The sequence below is a fragment of the Patagioenas fasciata genome, chromosome 15 (genome assembly GCF_037038585.1).
Source record: "Patagioenas fasciata isolate bPatFas1 chromosome 15, bPatFas1.hap1, whole genome shotgun sequence".
In the NCBI taxonomy this organism is placed as follows: Eukaryota; Metazoa; Chordata; class Aves; order Columbiformes; family Columbidae; genus Patagioenas; species Patagioenas fasciata.
The window spans coordinates 9,579,699-9,600,689 of record NC_092534.1 but is presented as its reverse complement, the minus strand read 5'-3'; the positions used below and the strand labels follow the sequence as shown (position 1 = coordinate 9,600,689).

General features: G+C 43.8%; 1 protein-coding gene and 1 long non-coding RNA gene across 3 annotated transcripts; one reads left to right on the top strand and one right to left on the bottom strand.

Moving 5' to 3' along the window:
- Positions 1 to 950: 950 nt before the first annotated feature.
- On the bottom strand, positions 951 to 7,533 carry LOC139829165 (uncharacterized). Of its 2 annotated transcripts, none has more exons than XR_011741521.1 (3): positions 7,437 to 7,533; positions 6,365 to 6,505; positions 951 to 2,167 (listed from the first exon to the last, which is right to left on the bottom strand). It is a non-coding gene; the product is annotated as an uncharacterized lncRNA (long non-coding RNA). The 2 variants fall into 2 exon arrangements; XR_011741520.1 differs by lacking the exon at positions 951 to 2,167 and adding an exon at positions 3,570 to 4,100.
- Positions 7,534 to 7,656: 123 nt separating this feature from the next.
- LOC136108541 (lysosomal dipeptide transporter MFSD1-like) lies at positions 7,657 to 19,358 on the top strand. Its single transcript, XM_065850390.2, has 13 exons — positions 7,657 to 7,725; positions 7,928 to 8,028; positions 9,968 to 10,092; positions 10,189 to 10,244; positions 10,993 to 11,136; positions 11,615 to 11,773; positions 13,302 to 13,417; positions 14,312 to 14,412; positions 16,309 to 16,420; positions 17,038 to 17,175; positions 17,737 to 17,876; positions 18,043 to 18,154; positions 18,444 to 19,358. The coding sequence occupies exons 1-13, from the start codon at positions 7,704 to 7,706 to the stop codon at positions 18,558 to 18,560; spliced, it is 1,443 nt and encodes a 480-aa protein (XP_065706462.2). The 5' UTR covers positions 7,657 to 7,703; the 3' UTR covers positions 18,561 to 19,358.
- Positions 19,359 to 20,991: the final 1,633 nt, after the last annotated feature.

The window sequence follows — 20,991 nt, the reverse complement described above, 5'->3', positions numbered from 1 at the left end:
TATTCACACTCTCAAATTCTCCATTATCTAACAAAAACATAAGAAGCGTTACGTAAACTGCATGTTGTTGAACCTGAGGCCTGATCCAGTAGGACTCTTTTTTGAGAGAGGGGGAGAACTTCCAACCAGAAGAGTGTGAGAACCTGAATTGCAAGCCAATTATTAATGCAAAATCTCCAAATACCTTCGGACTTGCAAGCCTCTGCCTAGTACCTATGAAAATCAGGGCACTCCTTTGCTCCATACACTACTTGTTTCAATTTAGTTGTCTGCCCAGAAGGACAAACAGCCAAACAGACACTGTGGGCAGATTTCGGATATTAGGGATGCATTTGTTCATCACTGGGGCAACACTTCAGCCCGAACCTAATGAGTGGCTGCAGGGCTTCATGCTAATTGCTCTAATTTGCATTAGTTGCATATATATATTAACACCCAGGACACTACAGTGTGGCTGCATTTCAGGTGCCGTTCATTCAAGTCCAGTCTTACTTTTTCTTCCTCAGATTTCTACAAGTCAAGAATAGACACTTAAAAAAAACAGTTATTGGACAAGTTAGGTGTTTAGGTCCTTTGAACATACCCCCTATTTTACGGTCCCTTTAAAAAGCTCTATAAGTACAGAGCTTTTCCTGAAGAATCAATTTGTATTTTGTAATTTAAAAATAAAAAGGAAAATGGCCAAAGAGAGGCCAAGAGAACTATACAGCCCATTCATTATAAAGAAACATTTTCAGTTTGGATGGTAAAAGGAGGAGATCAAAGAACTGCTTAAATTAACATCTTAAAATCAGAAATAGGTTTTCAGATTTGGTATTTCTATTAAAGGCTGGAAAACTTGGATTAAAAAGACATACCTGTTTTATACCACCATTGACATCTGCAATTTGCAATCCAGCTGTGCTCAGACTAAACCAAGATAATTTCACAAGTCTGGTTTTGTAGGCAAGCAATACATTACAGCAGTAAAGAGCTGTTTTATTAGACAAACTGAACAAGCCCAGGTACATATAGCTTTTCTGAATTTCAACTGGGCAAGGCTACAACAATATGAATACTGTGAGCAAAACAAGGGATATATCCCAAAGTTATATATGATTGTGTAGTTCAGAGGAAAATTCAATGGTTCAATCCCCTTGAATATCATCCCAGATATTAGTGGCTGTTATTTGGCATGGGAATAAAAGCTGCGTGATAGAAAACAATGTGGAACATTTTGCTCACAGATGAACTGAGACACCCACTTCCATTCCTACAGATGCATTATAAACCAAGTTTTCCTATCTAATGCCACCAAATAAGCACACCCAATGGAACCTTCTGATTCTCTGTTGGGTGTTGTTCTCTCAGCATGGGAAAATGACATTTAATCTGCATCTCCAACTTGCTCAATAAATGCCTAGAGAAGAAATATCCACTAAACCCGTATTCTAGCGCTTATACGTAGCTATTTCCCTTCCATACATGCAGTAAGTACTAAATCAGATAAATCCAATTGTTTTTTCAGACACTGTGTCAGACATAAAGATGTAATTACTACTTTCAAATAGGTCCTCATTTTAAAAGATACAATAGCGTAATTCAGATCTCAAAATTTTCTTGAAAAAAGAAATTTAAATTGCACAAAATGTCCTCCTGTTTTTGTAAACAGTCCAATTCATATTTTTTAATGGATTTAATTGTTCCTTTCATCAGAATCTATAGATAACATAGATACAAATGCTAATCAGGTCTTGCACCTTCTTGTGAATATTGTCTCTGGTTTAGAGATGGAATAAACTGGAGCAGAAGCATTAAATGGACCCAAAAAACCATGCAGGGAAGGACTGCTAGAGCTGGGATTAGAGTAAAGGAGCTTTTGAGCACTACAAGCAGATCCGGAGCCTGCATTTGACCTGCGCTTTCGTGTTTCTCAGCAGCGTGAGGCTCCGCGGGGCTGACAGTCTGCCCGGGTGCACCGGCACGTCCCGACTGTAACAGAGATATCAAGGTGAGGGAAATGCCAGAAGGGTTGTACTTGGATAGGGACCAGCTATTCCCTTCTGCAGCAGCCACAGGAAACCACTGCAGGCAGAGCTCAGAGCAGTGAGCCAGATCTCAGGCTCAGCTGATCTCAGACTGTCAATTTGGAGCGGGAAGGCAGCAGAAAGCGTCATTTGAGTCCAACCTGCCAGGATAAAGACACAAGGTGTTGACTTGTGGAAAAGCTCCCGACATACACATTGGATTTAGAACTCTCAAAGAACAGAGAAATTCCGAAGTCGTCATTAGCAATGACCTCAAAAGCTTCAAATTACACAAAGGGAAGGAACTTTAAACCTACCCAGAAAGCATAATTGCAATGGCAATATCAAATCTCATTGGTAATTAACAGTTGAAAGTCTTGTGACTGTTCCATCCTGTGTTATGTCATTATAACTGAATATATTGCTATAGATTCATTGCATGATAGCTTTTAGAGACAGCTGCAATTATAGCAAAAAAACTGTGTCCCCAAAAAAGGAGAGAAAAGAGAAGGGGAGAGGAGAGAGAAGATACATCAGGAAATGACACACAAACGGCGCAGTATTTCCTTTGGATGGCACTGTGCTAATTAACAAAGCCCTGATTGCAGCAGTGATCTGCCCTAAGGATCTGTAGGATCAGAGTTCCATCTTCTGTCTCTGTATTTTATTAATTCTCATAGAATCATAGAAACATTTAGGTTGGAAATGACCTTTAAGATCAAGTCCAACTGTATTCTCATTGCCTTATTATTGATATCCAAGTGTGCTTTTCAGAGATGATAATTACCTTCATGGTGAACATTAACACCAGAAATGCATGCAGTGCATAATTTCAGGGTATTTTTTTTTACTAACTTGCATAGGGACTTTATTATTTTTTTTCTCGCATATTAAATGGATGAGTAGACCTTGAACTGAAGGCAAAACATACCCTGAATGAGGCCAGGATGTCCTGGTCTGCCATCTCAGCACTTTTACTCCCTGCCCTATACAGAGAGAAAAAAAAAAGCCCAAAACCCAAGCAAGCTACATTGTATGCAAACCATGGCCACTGCAAGGAAGGGTAATTCATGGTAAATTAAGAAAGAGTAGAAGCACAGTAAAATGTGCAGAAGCTCATGATGTTTTCAGAAACACTGGCAGCTGTTGTACGTTTTATAGTAGCCCTTCTGCACCTGATATCCTTCCATGCCACTGGGAGACAGAAAGAAACATGCAAGCAGTAGGAAGGGATATTTCAAATGCCAGTTTAGTTTTGACACGTATGCTGCTTCTTCCCATGTCTCGGACCTTAACCCCAGCCCCACTTGGACTCCTGTGCTTTTAGTTGACAAACTGCAGGTGGAGGAACAATCTTTTCAAGCAGGAAGGGGCAGCCGCACACCCCTTAGTGCCTAGGTTTACATCAACTCCCCCACTTCTTCCCATTTGCTTTTTATAAAGTAGGAGAGAGACTTTCTGCAGGGACTCTAAAAACCTAAACTACATTCAAAAGAAACCTTCAGTACAAATTTAAGGTGACAGAGAGATGCTCAGATATGGCGATAAGGGGTGCAGTACAAGTACCAAAAGAGTCAGGTTGCCTTTATTAGCAGTTCAGCGAAGAGGGAAAATTCTGCCTCTGTGACAAGGGCAAAGAATATAATTAACTAACAAGACTCCTTAGTTTCGTGCCATATTAAATCCATGGTGGGTTTTCAGGTCTGTCTTGAGCCCGTGGGAGGGACGGCCGCTAAGCTAGCTGGAATGAACATCAGCAAATGGAGCAGGAACACTAGAGCAGGTTACATTATTAATTATATTAAAGAGCTCTCTCGCAGCAGCAGGACATCGCAGAAAAACAAGAACAGCTCATCCCTCAGAAGCGCAGTAAGCAAACACACGCAGTGTGGGTCTTCCTGCTCCTGTAAACGCTCCTCCTCGCCCTGCTCACCCCCTGCGTTGGGGATTTTCCTCCTTCCAGCACTGGGCTGGCGGTGAGCGGCTCACGTCATGAGTGACAGAGCCCCCGACAGCATCAGCAGCACAAGATGTTTCAGAGCTTGGCAGCAGAACAGCCTCCAGGGACCCAGTGGGCCTGAGAGAAGGCGCTGGCTGGTGGGTAAGAAAAACACGCAGTCGTGAGAAGGATATGGCAAAATATGTTAAACGATTACATACCAACACTCCTGTCTCCTCTGTTTTCAGAGAAATACACAATTCATTGCAAAATGAATGTATAACACCTGACAAATTAAAATCACTTGCCTGCCTGAAAATGTTGTACTTACTACAGCTATACTTTCACCTGACTGTTTATGACTGAAAACAAAAATACAATATATTTTATTTTCAAAAAGATTTAGCACAGCTTGTCATAAACCAAATTTCCCTGTTTTCTTTCATGTATGGGAATCACTTGGACACATGCTTTAGGAAGTTAAGTGTTAGAGAACTGTCCATAATAGTTTAAGTCCCTCAGACTGAGACCTTGGTGAGGAAAAACCCAGATAAACATGGGGAAACACGTACCCAGAAGAGACCGCCTGTTTTAAGATAGAAAACTGAGCTATAAAATCAGAAAAACTGGCACAAGAACTTCAAGGTCAGGAGAAGGACTTGGTACTACTTTCAGTAAGTCTTCTCTAAAACTGAACTACAATTATCTGTGTAGGTTTTTATGACAGGACTAAGCCCAGGACTTTGGAGAGCTTCAGGAGATAAAACAAGCTCTGCAGCTTTGGAATAAATTTACAGTCAAGGCAAAACGTTATGATGATACACATATGGATGCACAGGTGTAGGAAATCCAAGTTAATATGAATGGAATTTGACAGAATTTGACCTAACAGACAGGAGACAATATTAAAATCACAGATATCATAGAATCATAGAATGGTTTGAGTTGGAAGGGACCTTAAAGATCATCTCGTTCCAAGCCCCACCATGGGCAGGGACACGTTCCACTAGAGCAGGTTGCTCAGAACCCCATCCAGCGTGGCCTGGAACACGCTCAGGGATGGGGCATCCACAGCTCCACCTGCCCATGCTCAGACAGTTGTTTGCAACTGACAGGACACCAAAAGTATCTTTATGCCTGTCCCTCTCCTCCCTGACAACAGCCGAAAGGTTCTTCTACCAGTGCAGTAACCGGAGTCTGGACAAACAGTCATGCCTCTAATTGCAAATCCCTCACAAGTGTTTGACCTCACCCTAAAGACTAATTCTTACTAAGGGCTCATGAATCACACACACTTCCAGTCCCTGCTCCAGATCATTTATGAGCTGGAGCTAAAACAGAGGAAAAAAAGGGTAAAATTCAGAAGGTGGATTAATTATAACACATCAAATCCATGTAGCCTGTTACCCAAAGATTGAAAGGAGGAAGGGGGAAATATTTAATTTATGTGGAAAAAAATATATGATCTATTTCCATATATATAACATGAAATATTATGAAATACATATATTTCCATATATACATGCACATATACATTCAGGAAATATTTCATATATTTATATACATATATATATGGAAAACAAAACACTTCTGAGGGAGAAAATCGGAAGTGTGTGTCCAGACTCACTATGCAAAGGAATTCAATCTCTTCAACCTACTATTTACATAGCAGGATGCCGATACATAATTTTCATTTCCATCCCCTGGCACTACAGTGAATTTTGTCCAGCACATTAGTATTTTTCATAAGCAATGTGACTACAACACAGGTTCTTTGCGTAGATGGGAACCTGCTGGTGCTGGTACAGCCCCCAGCCCGGCTGCTGGTAATGGTCACAGCCTGACAAGACATCTGAGCATCTGTGAGCTATAGTACCCTGCACCTATGTATTACTTCCAAGTCTGGAATCTTAGATTCACTCTTTGCTTTAAAAAAGCGGTGCTGCTGCAGTATATTGATGGCTGAAAAGGCTCTCCCAGGTGTCATTTTAACGGTACTTGCCAGCAGGCAACCTCCACAAAGACATAAATCAGAGATGAATCGAGGGGCAGCACCCCTAGAAGGAACTGAACTTGGGAGCATTTCATGGTTTTCGTAAGGAAATACTTAGAATCAAAACCCAGCCGGTTTACAGAAAACCTGCAAATCATTAGGAAAGCTCTAACCCTAGTTTTCAAATCAATCACACACACTATTGTCTATGTTTTATATATACATACACATAATCTTTTTGATACACTGTCACAGTTTAACCCCGGCTAGCAATATGAACTATGATAGACGCTCATTCACTCCCCCCCACCCCCAAATAGTGGAGAGAATTGAAAGTGAAGGGAGAAACTCGTGGATTGAGATAAACATAGTTTAATAAAATAACAAAATAATACTGATATAGCACTACTATTTATAAATACTCACTGGGGGAAGTCAGTGAGCAGGTGAATGGGCGCTCAGCTGCTCATCAGGGTCAGCCCACCACAGCTACCCGAGGACAAGGCTCAGCAAGGTGAAGCATCCTCTGCACATAAAGTAACGATGCTGTTTCAGTGTTCTCCACGCCTGCAGCCCAACGAAGCAAGAAAGCATAGGGTAGGATAAAATAAAAAACTTCTACATGGCATCACAAGTGATGTCTGAAGTGACTGCATTTATAAAAACAGACCTTAAGGAAATGTTGTTGTCTTACTCTGTTCACAGGTCGGGTGCTCCTAAAATGGGTAGTTATTGAACCATTTTCAGTACACATCAGCGTTGAAAAACGTCCGTTTAACATTGCATTGGCTACCTGAGTAAACTTTGTTTTACAGAACACACAACATGAGCACAAAGAACGTTTTGTGAGAGGTATCCAGGCTGCTCGAAGTTGTTGTTTCCTTCTGTGCTTTTTCCCTGCTGTGTGTGTACCCTTGACCCACCGGCACAGGAGAAAACATGTGGATTCCTGAGTCCTGCTGCTCGCTGTGAAGGACGGCGATGGCACGTACCCTCACCCATGTATTTACCAAGCTCTGTCTTAGAGTCAGGAAAGGCACTGGCCCTCACTGCTGCTATTGGAAGGCTTGCCTTATTTGATGGCTCTTTGTGCCTTGTTTGGGTAGAAAATATTATTCAAACACGAAAAAAAAAATATATGTACCCTTTCAGTCATACAGGAGTTTGGGTTGTTTTTTTTTTTCCCTTTTATTTTCCCCACCTGCTTTTTCTTTCCTTCTTTTTCTTCTTTCACTACCAAAACACTGCTCTTGTGATCACTGGAAACCTCTAATTTATGCTTGGCTTATGTATCTGTTCTTGTGCAGTATTATGTACTGGCTTGAATAAGTGCCCTCTCTCCCCATTCTTACATGAGACACTTCCATTAATGCATCCTAAAAGACATGCCTTTTTTTCCCCAAAACACATTTTGACTCCGGTTTATGATGCATTACAAACCAGCCTCTTCTGTACGGCTGTTCCCTGGTCATCTATTCCCCACCTTGCATTTACCCACCTGACCTCTTCCTTTTACACGTCCTAGTTTTAACTCTGTACTCTTTTCCACAGAGCACAACTCCCGCAGTTCGCTTCCCAACGCGCACTCTTTCCCTCCGGCCTCCCCTCAAGCCCCTCCCGCGCTGCCCGGGCCCGGGGCGGTACCGCCGCCCACCAGCGGCCTCAGCCGGACAGCGCTGGAGGCCGCGCCGGGGCCGGGCCCGTGTCCCCGGGGCGGGGCTGGCGCAGGGGCCGCGGGCGGGGAAGGCGCGGGCTGAGGCCGAGCATGGCGCTGGCGGCGGAGCGGGGTGAGCGCTGGCGGGGCGGGCGCGGCTGCGGGCCCCGCGGGCGGCCGAGGTGCGGGCCCTGCGGCGCCGTGCGCGGCTGGAGCCGCTGGGCCGAGCGGCAGCGCGGGGCTCGGAGGGCCGGCGGCAGGGCCGGGCCGTGAGGGGGCGAGTGAGGTGAGGGGGTGAGGATGGCGAGATGAGGAGGGTTCTCCCTGCCCCGCAGGCGCTTACAGGTTCGTGGTGCTGCTGTTCAACTGTCTTCTCACCTTCGGCTCCTACTTCTGCTTCGACATCCCCAGCGTCCTGCAGGAGCAGTTCCAGGGGGTAAGTACTGGGCCTTCCTCTGGGTAAAAAAAAGGCAGGACCAGCAAAATGGAGGCATTGGTCAGCAGTAGATTTTTTAAACCTTTTCTTATGATGTTAGGTAGGAGTTGTGCTCCAGGGTCTATGATCCAGATGATGGGGGTGAGGGGTTGCTGCTGGCGTGCTTGCTGTGAGGAAGACGCACAAAGCTGGGACGGGCTGTGAGGGTTTTGAGTTCTCACTGCTGCCCGGAGAGCTGGAAATCTAAAACCTGCCCGTGCTCAGCTTTCCGTCCAAATGGCTGTTCCCTGCACTGGTGAAGGTCAGAATTAGAATAGTCTTGATACCACTGCACGAAGATACACAGAACTGACCATTCATACGTACACCGGAGTGTAAGGCTGGCAATGTTGGAGATGGGAGACTAGGAAAGACTTTCTGGGTCTTCAGCTCCAAACCTCCTGATGCTGCAGGTGTCACATCACGTGTTTGTTTGCTACCCAAAAGACAGAGGTGGGCAGGGAGATCACAGGAGGACTCGGTCGTGTGAAAACCAGTCGTATTTTGAAATGCTAGAAAATTTGGTTGTTCAGGGTTCATATTGATGTCCCAGTTGATTTCTGGGATTTCTCCAGGGATGCTGGAGTCCCAAAGTTCTTACCTGAATTCTTGAATACCCGACAGATTCTTACTTGACTAATTTATTTGTCATTATAGCATTTGTTTCATGTCTTTTGAGAGCTGATTTTACTCATGTGTGCCATCTGCTGGCATATTAGTCTGTGTGGGCTGAGAGCCACTGTCCTGTTCTTTATTTCAATAGCAGAAGTAGAAATATATATAGCTTGCAGGTATAACTTTTTTTTCCTTTAAATGCAGGTAATCCATAACATTCAGATAGTGAACTCTGGGATAAATTGAGTGCAGTTTGTCATTGCAAACAGGAGTAAAAATAAAAGGTCAATATTTATTCCTTGGTCTTCCACAACTTCTGTAGGTCTGTGGGAGAAGAGTCAGTCATTTATTTACAGAGTGAAGGAAAGGTGGTGTCATGTTTTGTTACCTGGCTAACTTTATAGGGTAGTAAACCAAGCCATATTTTTCTGTGCTAGGTGCTGTGCAAGCAGTGTTTTATCTGTTGACACACTCATCACATTTTTACTCTGGTGAATTTACACAAGTGATCCAGTGGTAGTCGGAGCATCTGAGACCAGTGCTTACAGTGAAAGAACTTTGTTCTAGACAATGGTTTCTACTACAGCAGATCTGAAGGCTTTGTAAATACAATGGCTATGTAAAAATCACGTGGTTAAAATCATGCTTTCCTTGTGCTTATTCAAGCTGTTAAACTTGTGCCTACTGGGGTGGAAGACCTAGTGTCCATTTCCTAATGCAGGTAGACTTTTAGTAATTGGAAGATCTAGAGCTTTTTCCTGATCATATGGTGTTGAGAAGATGTTGCTTTTCAGTAGCAAAACCGACGTTATTAAATCACGCTAGGACTACCAGTTTCCTACTGCTCAGCAAATGCTTTATAGCTGTGAATTAATATGGGCGACTGCTAAGTTTCATATGTACACACTGCTTAAGACTTTATTGTATGTAATGAAGAATCAGATCAAGCTAAACTATATCCAGGAAACTAAGGGATCAAACCAACCTCATGGTGCAGTCTCACGGCTTTTCTTTTGGACTGAAGTGTGTATAAAAGTGCCAAGCCCCTGGCGCTACTGCCGCAGAAAGGGCAAGGGAAGACGTGATGTGCCAATGGCCAGTCATTTCTCACTTGGCAAGGGCTGGATTCCTGGGAGAATACACAAGTCCTCCAATTCCTGGTCCTGGAAGTGGGAACTGAGTCAGAGAAATAGAAATCTAGTAGGCAAGAACTGACCTTCATTTTTAAAGGAATGCGTGGGTTTTCATCTGCTGCCCAACATAGACTCTGTGACTTGTTATGCAGAACTTGACCTGCCCCAATGGAACCCATCATAACGGCACTGGGCACAACAGCACGCTGGACTGTGTGGAAGGCTTGGGAATGACACCTGCACAATACAATTTGCTGTACGCCATCTATGCTTGGACGTAAGTCTCTCTTCTCTTGCTTTAGGGGAGGAGGGTAGTTTGTTAGTTGCTTTCCAGCAGCAAGACACAAAGGTTCTTGTTCTTGTTTTCTCCTAGGAATGCAGTAGTGGTTATTCTGGCTGGATTCCTGATTGATAAACTAGGAAATCGCTGTAAGTTCTGAGGATCGATTAATTTATCCTTGTGCTGAAGTGGGATTTCAGGCTGTTCTTTCAGTGCAGAGGGATGATCAAAGGTTCCGCTTCAATAAGATCACGGAGGGATGGGAGAGGAGGGACAGCTCTCTGTGTGGAGTGTGTGATGGTTCGTTGAGCAGCTCCATGGAGGCAACTGAGATGTTTTCATCCTTTGGCCACTGACTTACCTGAATTTACACAGCAGTGCAGTAAACATGCTTTCCTCTGACACTCATGTAACAGGGAATAGTGTTATATGTTTTCAATGGGACAAACTGATAGTGTTCTGTTCCCTGCTCTGACATTTGTTCTGGCATGTGCCGTAATCTAAGGCCCAGCAGTCCCAGCAGTTCTGCTCTATCTCCCTATCACCAAAGTAAACATCTCCCAGATGAGGCACAGAGAAGGGGGTTGCTTGCTGTAGGCCATAGTCCGTAGTGGAGCTCAGGACTGGAACAGAGACTCTATAGAGGTCAGGGTGCTCTATCTGACCTCTCTAATCTTCCACCATGATAATATCGTCATTATTTTGAGGATTCCCCAGTCATTTTATAAAGAGGTAAGTCTTTACAAAATCAAAATAATGAGGATAAACTGATGGAAGCCCACAGGTTTACTGGCATATTTTGAGGTTGCTCTTTTTCTTTTTGACAAAGAATGCTTTTGTCCTGATCTCAGCATATCTGTTGAGGTTAATGTATTTTTTTTTTCTGTTTCTCTCTAGTTGGTGTCTTTGTTTTCTCTCTTCTGACTGTGCTGGGATCATCAATCTTTGCTCTAGGCTCCCATTTCAAGGGCTCGCCATACCTCCTACCAATGATGCTAACAGGAAGACTGCTCTTTGGCTCTGGGAATGGGTCACTTACTAGTAAGGAATTCAAATTCTTAATTACTCCTCAGCAGAGGGTCATGATGTATTTTTATTTTGCCTCCTAGACCCTTGTCCTACCAGTCAGCTTCACCTGCTTTGCCGTGGGAACCTACGCTGCTAACAGAACACTGCTCCTTGAAGGGCTGCATGGATTTAATGTGTGACAAGATGTTCAAAAGTCTTCCCCTCTAACAAGTTTGTGCTTTTCCCAAGGTTGGGGACTGACATGTAGTCACTGTACCTTTGGGATTCTTTTCACTTGCCTTATTTGAGGGCAAAGTTCACTTCCTGTGTCTCAGCATGATGTAGTGTTTTAAAATGGGCTGCGAAGTTGACACGTTCTACCTCCACTGGGGATGCATAGAGGTCTCTCACCCCACTCCACGTGCTGGAGCTGCAGAGGCTGTTTGTTGCTTCTGTGCGAGGCTCTTGGCCAAGTCTGTCTATTCAAGAGAGCATTTTTGTCTTCTCCAAGTTGTGCAGAATCGTATCACAGCCTTCTGGTTCAAGGGGAAGGAACTGGCACTGGCATTTGGACTGACTCTGTCTTTCTCTCGTCTTGGAAGTGTCCTCAACTTCTTCTTCACCCAGCAGTTTGAGGCCAAATTTGGAATGCAGTGGACGCTCTGGGGAGGTGAGTTTGGTGCTTTGTTCTTTTGTTTTCTAGACTTAAGGCTGGCCTGTTCCATCCAGTTATGAGCAGTACCTGAAAGAGATAGTGAAGTTAGCATGAGGAGGCACATTATTTTCCATGTTTTTCTGTTGCTCTCTGTAAGCAATGGAGTGGTGGTTTCTTCATGGATGCGTAAAAACCGTCTAAAGTTGTTGTGTCAGCCTGACAGTTTTGTCTGCAGTTTTCTTGAGGTACTTTTAAGAGCTGCAGTCACAGGTAGTCAGTACTTAATGTAGATTTACGCCCATGGAATAAAAACTTCTGAGTGAAGCAAAAGAGGATTCAAATGTGTTCTGTATTTTAGCTGGTAGAACATGCTGGTTCTGTGATAGTATTTGCATTGGTCTCAGCACAAGATGCCTTGCATGTGGACTGATCCAAAATGTAGGTTTAAATTACTGTGAAAGGCAGAATATTAATTACTTGTTTCCTAGTGTGAGTCTGTTCTAGGGCTCATATCTTTCCAGGATTTGAGTTTCTGCCCTGCCATTTGTGCAGTGAGATGGGGTCTGTCTCTAGTGGAAGGGGTGATCTGTTCCACAGTGCAGTTAAGTAGTGGCACCCAGGTGCTCTGCTGTTCTGGAATGGTGATGCCTCAAGGGCATCCTCTGTGTATAAAGACATGTGATTATAGGAAGTTGTTATTTCCCAAACAACAAAACAGTTCAGGCCATCACCCTTGGAAGAGAGGATGCATATGTGAGAGAAATCTTGCAGTCCCTTGCTCTCCTCTGATCCCAGCTCTCAGAGAAGAAACTGGGATGAGCATGGTGTGTTGCATCCCATCTGACACTCTTAATTTTGTGCTCAGGCAGCATTTGCAAGCACAGCAACTTCAGTAGCCCATGAAGGGATAAATACATCAAAGTGTGTTTGCATCACATTGTTTTGGCTCTTTGGAAAACAAAATGGATACAGATCTTTCTCTCAGAGAATGATGTCTGCAGCACATGCCCATTGCCAACCTTGCTTCTGGCATATCCAGCATAATCTGACTCACTTCTCTGGAGCTGTGTGTGCGACAGGTCAGATTGCTGTGGTAACTGCAATAGGTCACATAAATGAAGAGGTGTAACTTGGCTTCCAGTACCAGCCCGTGTGCGATACCTCTCCTGCTCATGGGACCATGGCAGTTTCTTAATGTCTGGCTTGTTTTAACCTTGGGTTTGTTACACACAGGCCTGCTGCGGTTTAGAAGGGATTCTGGCCACACTCCCACAAAGTGGCTGCATTTAGAGGCAGGTGGTGCTTTATCTTCGCCAGCTTCAGGCAATTCTGCAGCGTTGGAAGCTCGGTGGACAAAGAGCTCAAGGACTCAGGGTGGTCAGAGGTGACTGGTCCTGCTACGTGGCTGCAGCAGGGAGGGCTCTTAATGTTAAGAGAAACCTGAAGCAGGAGTCATAGAGAATTCTGTGGATTACACACAGCTGTTTTTGTTGTTCAGCTCTCCACACTGAGGAATTTCTAACACCTCTTATGTTTTTTCCAGGTACCCTGCTCTGTGTGCTGGGTTTTGTTTCAGCCCTCACAGTCAGTATACTGGATAAAGTGGGCATGAAGCAACTGGGCTTGGATGGCGTTATCCAGCAGGAATCCAAAAAAGTGGTATGTGCTGCACAGACAGCTTTTCCATCTCAATCTTGACAGCCTGGGGTGCGTGAGGAATGCTTTTGCAGCACAGGGATGCCTGCAGTAGCAAGAGCTGGTCCTGGTCAGGAGAGGGCATTGACACCACTTGGTTAAACCTTGCAGAGCAGTTCTTCACGTACATCTGAGGATATTGCATCTGCAAGCCACCAGAGTCTAACTTTTCTGTTTTGAGCTTATGTATTTGGAGCCTTCCAGAGAGCTGAGCTGGCACTCTGAATGGTGTTACTTTTCTGAGCCAGTTACTTCTTGACTGTAGGTGGCTCAGAAGAGGATTTTTTGTATAGAACTAGACAGTAGCTTCTCTCTGGAACTGCTTTCTGGCTCACAGGATCCATGACAGAAAATAGCTAATCTGGTCAGTACTGAACTGCCTTCTGCCAGCCCTTATCTTCCATTCCTCCTTGTGTTACTCTGCCTAGGAACAAGTACTACAGGCAATAGGTGGCAATTTTTATGGCACTTACATCTATCAGACAGCTTCCTTCTCATGACGGGAATCTTACAGATTTCTGTAGCTCAGTGTTATGACTCCTGTTGACACTGTGTCTTTCCACTGCATTTCACTGAAGGTTTTACAGTAGAGCCTGCTTAGAATAGTCTCTTGCAGCCATAACCTTTACAAAAATAATAAGAAAGATTTTTGTGTTTACTGAATAGTGTTAAAGAAGGAATGCTTTGGAGTCAGCACATGCCAGATTTTCTCAGAGGTACACGAGCTGCCTTTCAATTCCATTTTACCTGCTGTTACTTCCCAATTTTGTTTTGACCTTCAGTGGCTTGCAGGAAGTGATGTTAGTGTGAAGCTGAAGACGCTTTCCTGGTGAGTGAGGGCACATCTTATCTTTGCAGCGGATTCAGGACATCCGGCGACTTCCCCTTCGCTACTGGCTCCTGGTCCTCACCATCATGTTCTTCTACAACGGAGTCTTCCCCTTCATGGCAGACGCCAGGTACTGCTCTATGGCTCTGGTCCCACTGACTGATACAAGTCCACCAGAGCCTTGCAGGCCGTTGATTTTTAGCTGACTGGGAAATATGGGGGTAATATGTTTGTTCCTTCCACTCACAAAGCACAGAAAAACAAATGTCTTTAACATGTATTTAAAGATATGAGGGTTCTTTGACCTTTCTATCCCTTCAAAGATGAGGGAGACTTCTGAAGGAAAGCAAAAATAACTTATAGGGAAATTATTCATCTGATGTTTAAAGCTCAGAACACTGCCAAAGGAGGATCAGAAGGATTTGGGAGAAGGGAGAAATACTTTATTTAAAAAATAGCCCACAGACATTTCACCTTTGTGACGGGCCAACAAAGTGGCTGTCTGTCGAGCTCTTTGGGGTGTTGGCTTCACCTGGGGCGGTTCTGTCCTGCAGTTCCTGCGTGTTGTCTGCTGCGTGCAGAACAAAGCCAAGCTTGCGTCAGCCTGGGTTTGTAAGCGAAGAAGCCTTCGCATCCTAGTGCGAGGCTTGCAGGATTCCTTTTTTATGCCTTCATTTGCTTAAAACAAAGAAGCAACCTGCCCAGCTAAATTGGGACTCCTGTCCTGTGGCTCTGCCACAGACTTGTCATTTTGCTGCTCTTTTCCTGTTTGTAGATGATGCGGCTTCTATCACATAATGAGTATGAATGTTTATATTAGCAAAGGCCTGCAGTAAAAACAAAGAAAATTATTTTGGTAGTATTTATTTAGTGATGTATAGTAAGCCACTGTGAAATTGGGAGTGAAGAAATGTCATCAACATTGTCATAACAAATATACAAGTGACCTTTTCAAGATGGCAAGGATCGTCAAGTCCTTGATGAGATGGGCTTTCTATCAGTTACCCTCTCATTTTAACTAAAAGCAGCATCTGCTGATCACACAGGATCCTCATTTCTGAAGTTCTGCTTCCCTCCAGAACTTTTTTGTTTGTTCCCTGTGGAGCAAAAGTTCAGGCACCAAGAGTCATGTTTCACACACCTTTTCTGGCAAAAAATGCCATCCTGCTTCAGAAGAATAATGGTCCCAGGGCCACTGCTCTTTGGCGAATTCTGTTGCAGCAAATCTTCGGGGAACAGTGTCTTGTTTCAGACTTTGCCGACAGTACGGGCTGTAAAGGCTCATTATTACTAACGCTAAGTAGCCATGCAAGGAGCCAAACCAGGTTTAAGTAGCTACAAGATCTCTAAATAAACTAGTCTTTCTAAGCTGTTACTACTGTATGACTGTAAATTCTGTAAAGAATTAAAGCTTTAATGTCATTTTTGTGTGTCCCTCACAAAGGTGAAAGGCGGACTTCTGACAACGAAAACAAAACTGGGTTTGTATGTTTTCTGCTTTAACCAGAAGTCTCCAAAAAGGTGCTTGGGGGGGAATTCCCAGTACTTCTAAAATGCAGGTGTTCAATTTAAATGCTCATCATTGCTGTGGGATTATGTTAAAATATTTTTCCTGCCCCTCAGCGTTGTCCCCCTTTGTTCTATAATGCTTTCTACTTCTTCAAAGAGAATGTAAAAAATTCATTCATGTGTTTTGGACCGGTGATGGCAAATTGCTGCTTGTGAGCTGTGCTGATGTAACTAAATACATGGCCAACTTTAACCGGCAGTTTTACTCTGCACTTGTATAAAAGTCTTGAAAGTGGCCATTTAAGCTACCAGATTCTCCATGGTGTGCCACGATTAAAAAGAAGATAAACCAACAAAGGCTTGGCACTACAGACCAGATGGAATCAAACTTCTTTACAAGTTTTCTTATTAAAACCCTTCCTGTCCCTATGTTTGTACTCAGACTTACTTTCTGTCAAAGTAACCAGATCAAGAATCCTAATTATGTAATTTTTCTCCCCTTTATTTTTATTTTTAGCAAGTTTATCCAGGATAAATATGCTGGTTACAGTCAGCAGGCAGCCGCTTATATTGCTGGGGCAGTGTATGACAGCTCCCTTGTTCTCTCTGCAGCAGTTGGCTTATTAATTGTGAGTACCCAAAACCAGAAGTGCTTGATAATAACTTTTTCCTAATTTTTTGAAATGTCTTTGTTACAGTCTCTCTGACCAGAATTTAGCCTGTTGTTGCTGAACAAGCAGTCTGTTAATTCCTTGCAAACCGCAAGATGGACTTTTGTCTGAATTCAATTACAAGAAATAACGTTAACCTGTTTTTCCCTCTGTTCCTTCATTATGCTGTGGTAGCATCAAACCATGGCAAATGGCTGTACGTTGTGAGAAATCTGAGACTGGAACAGAAAGGATCATGATAAGCTTTGCAAGCAACCTGCCTGTAACTGGTCCCTGTTTTGTCACTCTTTCTTTCCGTATTTCCATAATGGTCACAGCATACTGGTGTGGTTTTCTCCCCCCTTTATTAAAGTCTGCCCTGTCACATGAATACTGACCACCGACAAGTGTTTCAGCCTTGGTTCAGGAGTGTGCAAGAAGAACTAGTAATAGCTACTCTGCTACAGTATCAACAACTAGGGAGGCATGTGTTGCCGCGGCTCATGCCAGCCCGCTTTCTGCAGCCACTCGCATCAGCAGGATCTGTGGAAGCACAAATCCCTTGTCAGAGCCCTTCTCTTTGTTTCTTTCACCAGGACTACATTGGACTGAGAGGCGTCTTTGCTGTTGGCTGTGCTGCACTGACTCTGCCAGTCTTCGCTCTCCTGGCATTTACGTTTGTTCCTCCGTTAGTCTCTACCATCTGGTTGGGGATTACTTACTCCTTTGCTGCTGTAAGTTCACAACCCCGCTGCTGTAGTCAAGTGTTCTGTGGCTGCGCTCCTTCTGCATCCTGCATGGCACACAGCGCTGCTCTGGTGTCCTGATGAGCAGGTTTAGCAGCCACAGTTTGAAGCCACTGGCTCCCCAATCCTGAAGACTTTGCTTAGTAACAAATAACCCTAAAGAATCAAAACCGAGCAAAATGCAGAGCACAGACCATTTGATATAGAGTGAAGCACTAATCTGTGCTTTTCTTTGTGCTTTTTTACCTTGAATGTATCACCTGAATCTCCCTTGAGCTAAATCATCAGGTCTAACTCCCCCTCAGAAATCTAGAGTCAGGTTATTCCAGTTTCAATAACATGTTGTCTGTGCTCTCTCAAGCTGCTTGAAAAGGATGGGCAACAGTCTAGAACCAGCCAATAGGCTGGGAGGGATAAATACAGGCTTTTTGAAGAGAAAGTAGAAATTGTTATTTAGTGAGAATAATTCCTTTCTAAGCCAATGACCATCTATTATAACACCTTTAAATAAGGCTTTGAGTTAATTCCTCTTCTCATTACTCCTACCAGGCTAGTATGTGGCCATCCATACCTCTTGTGGTCCCCCAAGCAACTTTAGGGACAGCTATGGGGCTTGCAACTTCTGTGCAGATGATTGGAGTTGGCCTTTCAAATCTGATTGTTGGACACATTCTAGGAACAAAGTCCAGGTGAGAATGCTCTTTCTTTGTTAGAAGCAGAGACATGAACAGTGCTTCAGTGGAGTGGTTTGAACAGAAATCAGTGTCTTTGCATCCTGATGTGGCAAGGAACTGTAGAACCGCCTTAAATAGCTTCAAGTGACTAGTTGTTCTATCCTGTTTTGGCCTTTTCTAGTGAATTAAAGATCCCCCTGTGGCGCTGGCAACAGATGATGATCTTTATGTTGGCAAACACTATTGCATGCATTGTTGCCTCCGTTAGCCTCAATGTTGTGGACAAGAAACAGGTAAGCATGATAAAAGGTGAAGAACAGTCTTGCATCACCAAGTTGCTTTTACTGATGTAATAGCTGTTAGGTGTGTGTAGAAGTAATTTCCCTGACATAAAAATGAGACTTTATAAAAAGAGAACTATCTGCTAAAATATTGATGCAGAACATCTTACCTAGTATCAAGCTATTTGCTGAACTTTTTTCCAAGAAGGTGAGGGGAAGGGCCAGGACGCAGCTGTAGAAATACCTGTGTACAGAAACAACAGTATCCTTTTTGTCACTAATTGCTGCTTTGAATTTCTAGGGTGGGACATTGAACAAAACAAGAAAGGGAGCACCTGTGGAGCAGGAGGACAGAAACTCTGCAGATGCAGCACCGCTCCTTGATGATGAAACAGGAACTGGAGGTTCTGTCAGCTGAACCTGTGCCATGTGAGAACAATGGCGGTTGCCAGACACAGCACTGATCACTTCTGTTTGAAAATGGATTTTTAGCCCGTGTACTTTCAACATCTTTAAACGGAATCTTGAAGAGAATTGTCTACAGAAAGAGAATGTTTCCATGTTCTTATGCCCGGCACACAAGTGAAAGGTGTCTGTTGTATGGTTCTTAGGTGTTCTCCAACATACAGAAACCTGCATGGGGCACTTTAAGAACTACACTACAGTAAGTGGAACCAACCTAGCTGAAACTTGTTCATAAGCTATTAGATGGTTGCTTTTCACTCCTGCATCAAAACTGCCTGCATAAGGTGTGCCTGCCTGGTCTGCTGCTGTTTCTGTCACAAGACTCCTGTGCATCAGTACTTGCTAACCCACCTACCTTGGCAGGCCTGCCCTTTCATTTAGTGCTCTAGATTAGCATGCATCTGTCACAAATTACATATCGATGCAAGTGACACCATCATTATTCTTCAGGCAGGAGAATGAATTAATCAAACTGATTACCTTTTGCACACAAGCCTAGCTTAATTGCATATTACCTTCCTAGAAATGCTTCTGTAAGCTGTGCCTATTCCCTTGCCTTCAAAAGCATAAAAGGTTTTGATCTGAAATTCTGTCCTTTAAACCAAGGCGCTCTTACTCATGAATGCTAGAGGCTCGTTTTGCTCAGTCAGCTGCCCTTTTCACTATGCAAAATACTCACAACCACCCACAGTGTTTACAAAAGCAAATGATGCTTTAAGAATGAAGTAAACTTTAACATAGCCAAGTACAAGGAATGCTGAAGTGAATAACTTATGTAAATTATTACATATCCTTAAGAGAAATAGCACTTCTGCTCAAGTTGCATTTAATATAAACACTAGTACTAGACTGAAAACGATTTAGGCTCTGACAGCATCCAGTGAAGTCACATTTTAAGCAGATGTCACAGAACACAAATCCATCCATCAAAGCAAAGTTTTCTTAAACTGATTTACTGAAAAGAATGTCTTCAGAGAGCAATATCTTCTAAGTTTGAAGTTATACTGTGAATTCATTTCACATGACAATTAAAGGATTTCCCTGTTGGAGTCCTGCAAAGCAGAAATTTGGGGGTGGAGGGGGAGTCACAGAACTGTAAAATCACAGACGCTATTTGGTGGCAATCTCCTGAGATCACCTAGTCCAGCACCCCCTGCTCAAGCAGGGTCAGCCAGAGCAGGTTGCCCAGGACCATGTGTGGTGAGAGTTTGAGCATCTCCACAGATGGAGACCCTCCAGCTGCTCTGGGCAACCTGTCCCAGCACCCGGCCACCCTCCCAGTAAAAAAACTGCTTCCTTGTGTTCAGATGGAACTTCATGTGGTTCAGTTTGTGCCCATTGCCTCTTGTGCAGAGCGGTGTCTGGCTGCCTTGTCCTCACTCCCTCCCAGCAGGGACTTAAACACACTGGTAAGATGTCCCTGAGCCATCTCTTCTCCAGGCTCAGCAGCCCCAGCTCTCTCAGCTTCTCCTCCTATGAAAGAGGCTCCACATCAGTGACCACCCTCATTGACCATCACCGCACTCCCTCCCTGAGCTGCATCTCTTTCCTACTAGAGCGTCCCAAACTGGACTCTCTACTCCATGTGAGGCCTCACCAGTGTTCTCACTTGGCTGGTACATCAGGCTCCTGCTAGACTGTGGCTTTACATACACCCCTCAGCCTCCGGCCAGAGCACCACTCCTCAATGCCAAGATTCCACAGTTGCATTTTTTCATAGTGAAAAAATCCCATGATGAATTTCCAAATGTGATTATGAAAAAACACACACAGCAGTTCTATATACTGATGCTGGAGGCTCGTGTCTGGAAGAAAGTACGTGTTCAGAGCTAACTTTTTGTGTCAATACTACCAATGCCTGGCTTAAAAGCACTGACTTCAGCCTGGCTGGCAGGAAGTCATCAACTTTCTTAGTTTATATACCACACAATGCTGCAGCCAAACTCAATGGGGTTGTTCCTGTAACAAGTGCTGGGATACCCACTGAAGGTCCTGTACTTGGTTCTTCATGGAAAAAGCTCAAAAGGCAGCAATTCCTGTTTGCCATCCCATAATCTAATACTACCAAATTACCAGAAACTTTACTCCTATGTTTTGAAGAAGAGTTGTGACACACTGTTCTTAAAATTTGCCACTGGTTAACACAATTCCTGACAACTTAGTCCTGGAAATCTCACTGCCTACTCTGCATTTCACTGCAAAGCCTTCCTGCCTATTTCCTCCATTCACTGCCCAGGAGAACTGTTGGCTACAGAGGTTGCTGTAGATACTATTGTACAAAGATCACTGCACATGCTTTTAAAAACCCTTTCAGTTAAGCTGAAGATGTGGGGACATCCTAATGACCTTTGAGATTGTTGAACAAAGACCATCTTTAGGTCAGG